General features: G+C 45.7%; 1 protein-coding gene across 1 annotated transcript; it reads right to left on the minus strand.

The window, feature by feature from the left end:
* Window positions 1-840: 840 nt before the first annotated feature.
* Window positions 841-7,228, minus strand: and1 (actinodin1). Its single transcript, XM_056364573.1, has 6 exons — window positions 6,725-7,228; window positions 4,048-4,092; window positions 3,502-3,647; window positions 2,954-3,367; window positions 2,387-2,641; window positions 841-2,265 (listed from the first exon to the last, which is right to left on the minus strand). Exons 1-6 carry the CDS (start codon window positions 6,795-6,797, stop codon window positions 1,252-1,254), a joined length of 1,947 nt encoding a protein of 648 aa, XP_056220548.1. The 5' UTR covers window positions 6,798-7,228; the 3' UTR covers window positions 841-1,251.
* Window positions 7,229-8,684: the final 1,456 nt, after the last annotated feature.

An 8,684-nucleotide genomic window follows, 5' to 3' on the forward strand; every position in this document is an offset into this window, starting at 1 on the left:
GTAGAATGATGGACGATGTTTTGGCTCTTTTTGAGTTCACAAGCAACAAACTGAAGCTGTATATTTTTGCAGTAATATAAGTAAACACATTGTGGAAACCCGTTTCTGCCAGAAAAAGATATAGATGAAACACTATGACGGAAATAAAAATGAAAATATATGGGATATTCTGTCAGGATTATGAGATGCTAAATCAAGTTCATGACTTATCAAGTAAAACATTAAGCCCAAATTTGGCTTTCAAGATAAGATTTAAGTTAGAATTATGTGATTGAAAGTCACTGTCAAAATTGAGAGTATTATTTCTAATGCTGCATTGTTTTTGTTTTCTGGCCCTGATGGGCTTCCATACAAATGGACAGCGGCAAAGTACATTATGCTGCAGAAGTGGTTTTGAGAACTTCCAATAGATGCTTTGGTGTGTTTTACTCATCAGTCGGTTTTCTAGTGACGAGAAGTGCTACTCAGCATTATCTTGTGTGGTTCTGGGGGGGGGGCTAGTCAAGTGAGAAAATATATTTTCAGCTCCAAGCTTCATTGAAAATAGATTTAAGCTGGGGCTTGGGGACTTCAAGTTTATAGCAGAAACCTTGCAATACAAACTGAGGAGTCTGAAAGATGATGGCGTTCATCAGACAGGGAGGGTCTAATGAAAATATGCTGTTGGCTGCTTTTGTTTTGCTGTCGGTTGTCCCGTGTTGTTTCAGTTGACACATTATGATCAAGTCCAGTCAAAAGTCAAGATTCAGTAAATCAAACGCCCCAAAGAAAAAACAGCTTTCACAAGCTTTTTATTAGAACATTCAAAATGAAAAAAAAAAAACTTTACATAATCCATCACTGACAAAAAGCAACAAACAAATAAAAAAAAAAGTGAGATGCAAAGATACAGAAGCGAAGCTGAGCGTCGGGAGGTCATTACACATTCGAGCGGATCGAGGAGGTTTGAGGTGGAAGCTGGAAAAAAAAAGCGATAGGCCAAAGCAACAGGTGTGAAGCAGCTACAGAGGTGAAAAGGTTTCTGGAACACGCTCAGCTCTCTGAGCGCGCTCCTGCGGCTGGAAGCTATGTGTGTGGATGTACGTGCATGTGCTCGCTCACTGGGTCCATAGACTTCTCATGTGTCCCGTAAACTGGTCCAGTCTGGACTGGTTGTGCACTGCGTGAGGCGGTCATGGGGCTAAGCTACAAGAATGCACGGGGGACTGTGTATTCATGTCCGTCTGCATGCAGGAGTGTGTTTTTGCATGTTTATTTCTTGCGGTAGTCGTCTCCGTAAGCTCTATGTTCCTCCTGCTCAGGGAACTGGTCTCCGTAGCGCCTCAGTATGTCCTGCAGGCTGGGCATTCCCATTGACAGCGGCTGGTAGGACATGTGAGGCTCCTCCTGGCCACTCTGGTAGGGCTCCGTCTCGTACTGCTCCTGCTCCTGCCGCTCGCTGTCTGCCGCCCCCTGGTTGTGGTCCTCCTCGGCGTGATGCTCGGGCTGGGCCTCGACGCGGGCCTGCTCGGGCTCGAAGCGACGCAGGCGGCAGTCTCGGTCGTACTCGGGGTCGCAGTGAGGGTTGGTGGGCTCCAGGACTCCGTTTCGTGTGCCGTCGGCGTTCAGGTGGGGCTCGTAGGCCTCGGCGGGGTAGGGGATGCGACGGTGAACTCCGGAGCGAGGCTCGTTGGGCTTCACGGGGAAGCATTCACGGTCGTAGCCGATGAAGCAGTCATAGCCCTCCTTGGTTTTACCTGGGGGGCCCAGAAGGTGGCGCTCCTCCTGGGCTGGCTGCTCATAATTGGGGTTGGAAAAAGGGAACTGCTGCCTGGGGTTGGGGGGGCCACGGCGGTGCATGGCGGCCGCTGCCTCGCGGATCGCAGCGTAAGGATCATTGGGGTCAGACTCTGGAGCAGTCTCCATGCGTGGAGCATGTGGGTCATTAGCTTGAGCTTGGGCCATGTATCGGCGGATAATGGCATACGGATCACTAGCTGGAGGAGGAGTCGGGGCGCTGGCCTGGCGGAACATAGCATAAGGATCAGACAGTCTGTTAGCATGAGCGCTAGCATAAGCATCCCTAAACATGGCATAGGGATCGTTGTTGTGCTCAGCAGCAGGCGGGGCCACGCGAATCGCCGCAGCCTCGTCCGTCTCCTCGTTTTTGTACGCCTCTGGGGGGTTGGCAAATTTGGTGGCGGTGAGAGGGTTGCAGCCGTCTTCATAAAGAGGGTTGCAGGATCCCGGGCCAGCAGCGGCAGGGGGGTTAGGGGCACGGGGGGCCTGGAGGGACAGAAAAAAAACACCTTGTATCATGACAGCTGCATCATAAATGTAAATAAAAACAACAGACATATGAAAAAATAAGAAAGCGGAGACTAAATATTAATAAAATAAAACGTACGGAAAGGGAGGCAGTATAGGCGCAGAGGGGATCCCTGAGCGGATCGCAGTTGGGGTACTGCAGGTAGAGACCAGAGGGGGCTTTCTGCACCAGTTTGGGTTTGCAGGAGGGGTCTTTCTTGGGATCGCAGCCGAGGTGGGCGTAGGAGGGCAGGGACCCGGCGGAGGGCAGGTGCCCATAGGCGGCTCTCAGGTGGTACTGAAGACACTCGACGTCTTCAGAGGAGCAGATACGCAGCAGCTCGGCCTTCTGCTCCTGAAGCACGAAAAGTACATCGTATATATCTTGCAGTTTAAAGCCACTGTGTATCTGTGCATCTTCCAACTTATTCTGATAGTATAAAGTTTATTGTTTTCAGTCCACTGCCACAGTGTCTTCTCTACATTTACCACAAGGGGGCACTGTAACAGTCAGTCAATTGATTAACTGCCATCTTGAAAAACACTTTAAAGTTGGTTTTATTGCTGTGTACCAAATATTATTTTCAACATATTATATCCTTATAAAAACAGTTTGCAATTCACTGAATTCAGTAAACGGGACTCAATGTGCTGCCTGATAGTTTACCTTGGAGAGGAAAGGCGTTGAAGATGGAGAGTAGTAGTAATACCCAGACTGTGGGTCCTTTGCTGGGGCAGCAGAGCGGACGTACAGAGGGGCCGGGGCCTTCACTGGAGCTGGGGCAGGGGTGGCAGCTGGCAGCACCAGGGGCAGGTAGGGACTCTTCCCCTGGACCAAAGCGGCATACAGGCAGTAAGGGTCCTTGGTGGGGTCACAGGTTTTGACTGGTGCAGGCTTGGGGGGTTCGGGTTTGGGCTTGGGCCTGCTGGTGTAGGAAGCCACACAGTTGGGGTCGTCGGAGTCGGCGCAGGACTTGTAGATCTCCCCCAGGTGGCGCAGGTAGGCCTTGTAGGAGCGACGCCCCTCAGCGCGGTTCTTGTTCTGGAGGTAGGCCAGGTAGATGCGATCCATCTCCTGAACCTGAGAGCGGAGGAGGGGGAGGGCTTAACTGGGGGGTTGATTCAGATACTGAGAGTGTGGACACCCAAATCCTTTATTTATTTTTTTTTATTTTTTATTTTTTTAAATGTGTGTGTGTGTGTGTTTTTACTCACTGCCTCCTGGTTGCCGTTGTCAGTGAAGAACTTGTACCAGTTCCAGAAGTCAGAGTGCTGCTTGTACCAGCTGATGTTCCTGCGGTTGCGGATCAGCCTCCTGTGTGACGCCGCCGCCGCCGCCTTCTCCTGGACGCTCTCTCCGGCTGACGGCGGGAAAGAAAAATGGAAGGCACTGCTGATCCCAGGGGTTTTCGAACTCACTTGTGCGCCAGATTAAAGGACTTTCCAGGGACTTTTTAAACTTTATAACGAGCTACTCAAGGACCCAAACTTGTTATATTTTGAGGTTAGATATCATTAAGCCTTCCTATCATACTAGATATCAATCATCAGGTCGAGTATTGATGCTGCACTGGAGCGAGGTGAGGTGCTGTGATGAATTTGGGTGTTGTTCTTTAATCAAAACCTACTTTCATGGACTCATTCATCAACAACTTTCATGGTCTTTCACCTCTGGCAAATTGCCACTGTATACTTTCTAAAAGCAAACACCAGTGTGTAAGTATATTCTTAGGTTAAAAAAACAAACAAACACATATTTACCATCTCCTTTGGCCTTTTGCCCGATTGGTCCAGCAGACAAGAAAGCTGCAAAGGTGTTCAGAGAAAAGCAAAAACAGTCGTCAAATCAAGAAGTTGCTGAAGTCAAGATTAAGTCCTGGAAATTGCTTACTCCATCTATTCTGGCTTTTGAAATGTGCCTTGAATACATATGTGATAATACGACATTTAACCTCAAACACTTAGAAGCAGATATCATTCATTAAATGGGGCAGAGGTAATTGGCTCTGCCTGAGGCGCTATGCGACTGCGGCTCTTTGTAGATTTTATAGGTGAGCCCATAACATCAAACCCCATGCTGCGTTTTCAAAGATCTGTGTTTGTGTGTGTGCGCATGTGCGTGTGTGTGCGTGTGTGTGTGTGTGTATGTGTGTGTGTGTGTGTGTGCACTGTTTGACCCCCATGCGGCTGAGGGAAGAGCGGATTCAGCTCTGCTCCAGGTTTCTTTCATCTCCACAGGGAAAAGGTGTTAATGCCTTACAGAAGGAGAGGAAGAGGAGGAAGAATGAGAGGCTTTAAAAAGAAAGATCCAGAGGGGATAATTCAGGGTTACGTGGCGCATGGCAGAAGAGGGGAAAAACATCAATCCTCCTGATTTAAAAAAAGAAAAAAATATCTTTGATAATCTCCGGAGTAGTCAGACAGATGTGACGTACACTGTGTGGTGTAAGGTCGGAGAAGAAGAGTAACAAGCAAAGGTATGAATCAGGAAAGAATGAAAGAAAGGAGAAGTGAAGGTGACCTGAGGTGATGGAGTGATGTGGAGGAGGAGGAGGAGGAGGAGGGGGGAGGGGGGGCTAAATGATGCTGCCTCAGTGTATCCGCTGTTTTAAAAAAAAAAAAAAAAAAAAAATTTATGAGCCTGTAAAAAAGTGGCAGGCACATCTGGAAACAGCAGTGCTTTAAGAGGGCAGAAGAGGAGGTGATGCTGACGGGTACTCATTTTTTACAGCACCGGGAACGATGAAAGAAAAACTCCCCTTACTACTACTCCTCTTTTTCTTTCTTCTTTTTTTCTTCTTCCTGTTTAACCATCGGGACGGTTCAATTTAAAAAAAAACCCGTTTTAAAAGGGGAAAGACGAGCCTCGACGAAAGCAAAGTGCAAACAGGTGGCGGAGGAGCATCCTGCCATATAGATGATATATGAACACCGCAGGGCGTGTTAGGGAGCCGGATTATGATATACACCGAGCACAGATGGGTTACAGCCACTCTCAGCAAGGATACAGGGATGAGTGAGTCCGTGTCCATGAACCGGTGAAGGGCAGAAAATAACCCTTAGCCTTAACAAGCAAGACCTTGAGAGGGAGATTGTGAAGCTTCAAGTCGAGTAGAATTTATTTCTAAAGAGGTCTTAAAGACGCAGGGTAACAATGAGGTGTGAGCTCTCATCCAGCTGCAACATAAACTTCTACTTACATGAATGTTTCTTCCACCACTGGCTAAAACAATTCACAAAATCCTCTGTCAATCAACTGTCTCCTTGAATCTAAAAATAAGTCTGAGTGTGTGCAGTTATTTTCAAGTTTCCCGACCTCTCATGTCTTTACAGTGTAGCTTTGAAAAGGTGATGGAAAACTGATTATAATGAACACACTGTGGCATGAATATCGTCATCAACGTCGTGATTATATCCTGCACCAGTTGTCATTTTGAATGGTGTGAAATTACTGCATGCATACTCTTTCGCAATCACACTCCTTTTTTTTTTCTCTTTCTTTTTTTCAACGTATAAGCTCATCAGTCATGAAAATAAAACTAAAAGGAAAATACTGCAATAAGAAGTAATAGTTGACATTTTCTTCAGTGCATCTCTATAATAATCAAGAACTGAATGATTCATATTTGACAAGATTCATTCTACATTCATTCTGTGTTAGAATGAGAAAAACCTGAACTGATGCTTCTCTGTTTTATTTATGTGCTGGCAACTAAGTAGTTTGATACAGTACAAGTACAACACATAAGTACAAATTTCAGATACTTGTTCTTTAGTTTGTGTTAATTTCACACTTCTGTGGCGCCACATTTCAGACAGGAGACAGACATATGGAACTTTTTACTCAATTACATTTATCTGACACTTTACAAATAAGATTTTACACGCTATCAAACAAACTGATTGATAAGTCAGTCAGCGCAAAATTAAAGTTTTGATAACTGAATAATCATCATGTGAAGAACGATGTCAACCGGCAACAGTTTTACTGTTTTTCTGTTTTTCTATGATTGTAAATGGAACATTTTGGGGTTCGGACTCTCTGATGGACACATTCCAATATTTTCTGTCGTCCTGTAGACTACATGATTAATCAGTTAATTGAAAAAATAATGACTACAATAATAAGAATGAAAATAATCATTAGTTGCTGTCCTAAATTAAACTCCTCCCCATATAAAGAACACTTAAAATGACCTTTATTTATACAACAGCAACACGCACTGGGGTGATTTTAGAAGATCTTTACTCGTATAAGCTCATGTTTACAGCAGTATTACACTTCTTTCACTGCCGCTGATTTTACACACATTTCAGTTTAGAGCCTGACATATACAGCAGATTATATCATAGTGTCTGTCTAGATGGGGACAGATATCTGGTATACTGACCTTGGTGATGTGATCCCCCCCCCCCCCCCCCCCCACTGTGTACTCACCAGGCAGCAGCATCACAGCCAGCACAGCGGTGATGAACACCCCGGAGAAACTGGTTCTCCTTCTTCCAGCCATGACTTCTCACACCTCCACGTCTCCTGCGAACACACACACACACACACACACACACACACACACACACACACATACTGTTCAAAATCATGCTTAATTCTCTAAACTTCCCACTCAGTCACTTTTGTGCCAAATTTCTTTTTTTTTTTTTTTGCCACAAATGGGTTGTTGTTGTACTTTTATTTTTGGATACTGCCCAAAAACAATATCGCAGCTAGAGCTTCTACTAAAAATACACACCTCCTTTGATTATTGCTACAAAATTAGGGTTTCAGTTTATCCAACCAGGGTAGTAAAATGACATTTTAGAAATAGATCCTCTCAAAACAGGAGCTCAAAAAGACATTCGATTACCTGCAAGAGCGGTCGGCAGCGCAGACACTCCTGCAAAGCTCCTGAACTGAAGGTGGAAGGTGTTAAATTCCCACTGCAATCACAACCTGAGACCCCAGAGCTGAGCTAGTTTTCACCTGGAGAGCTGGTGAAGTGACCCCTGCAGCTTGGAAGGGAACTCTAAATGCGGAGGCCCCCCACCCCCCACACCACCCCACCCACCCACCCCACTGGCTTGTTTGTCATTGAAAAACAGAACCAGGTGTTTGTTCAGCAGCCAAACTTGACTTCAACCTGAACTTGAGTCTCCAGGGTAAGTACCTAAATCCACCAACGTAAAGACGGAGGTGCAGACCTAACCTGTTTGTTTGTTTGGTGTCTTACCTGTGGTTATCTTATCGGCGTCTCTGTCTGCAGATCCAGATGTGGACTCCCAACGACAGTCCAGATGACTCCGTCCACCTGGGCTCAAACACTAAGTGTGTGTTCGTATGTGTGTGTGTGTGTGTGTGTTGGTGTTGTAGAGATTCCCGCTGCACCCTGTCCCTGCGGCCCTCCTGACAGACTGCCCTGACGAGGGGACCCCGCAAGGTTTTAAACCGAGCCCGTCATCTCCGACGCACGCAACAAGTATTCATTAACACACACACACAGGAAAACGCACACAGGGACCACCTGAGGGGGTCAAGGGCCACCTCAACAAGACGCCTGATTGGCTGCAACTTTCTGAGCTTTTGGACCAATCGCAGGCACCGTAATTAAGGACAGGAAAAGAGAGAGGGTGGGAGGGTTTGAAGGAGGGGAGATAGAGACGTGGAGAAACACATTAGAGTAACAAGTTGCCTCAAGTGATTTATTATTATTTTTTATTTAACAAACATTGTTTTAATCCAGAGTCAAATTTAAGGCTAGAAGTCAGACCCTGGATCTGATCTGTTTTTTTTTTGGGGGGGGGGCACACTGACTCTGGAGCAAGAAAAACAAAGATAGAAGAAGGAACAGAAGAAAGAAAACATGAGGAAATAATGAAGGGGGGGGGGGCTGAGGTGCCACATAAGCACTTCTCAGACCTCAGCGAGGGCCAAACCACAGCTTCTGTCTAAACCTGAACACACACACACACACACACACACACACACACACACACACACACACACACACACACAGGGACAGCTGGTCTACACATGAGGAATTTGATAATCTACAGTTTCCTCCTCACTTTAACTGTGTTGGGGCATGCCAGCCTTGTAAGACACACATGTACATTGGCAGCGATTTTAGTGCGTCTCAGCCATATAGCTGTGATGTATGATGCAACATCACTACATGTGACTGGATTACACCTGTAATTCAATTATGACACTGTCGTCTTATGAGGTTTGTGTCCAGGCCGGTTTATGAGGTTTTATTAGTTTATAAAGAAATTGAGATTTCATTTTTTTTTTTTTTTTTTTTTACACCAAATGTGAGTTTGATGCTGCTTTTTATTTATATTTATTTTATATTACTTTTTATTATAGTTCAGAGAGCGGACGCCTTTATTCTTTTATTTTTGGA

The sequence above is a fragment of the Seriola aureovittata genome, chromosome 20, assembly GCF_021018895.1.
Source record: "Seriola aureovittata isolate HTS-2021-v1 ecotype China chromosome 20, ASM2101889v1, whole genome shotgun sequence".
NCBI classification, from domain to species: domain Eukaryota; kingdom Metazoa; phylum Chordata; class Actinopteri; order Carangiformes; family Carangidae; genus Seriola; species Seriola aureovittata.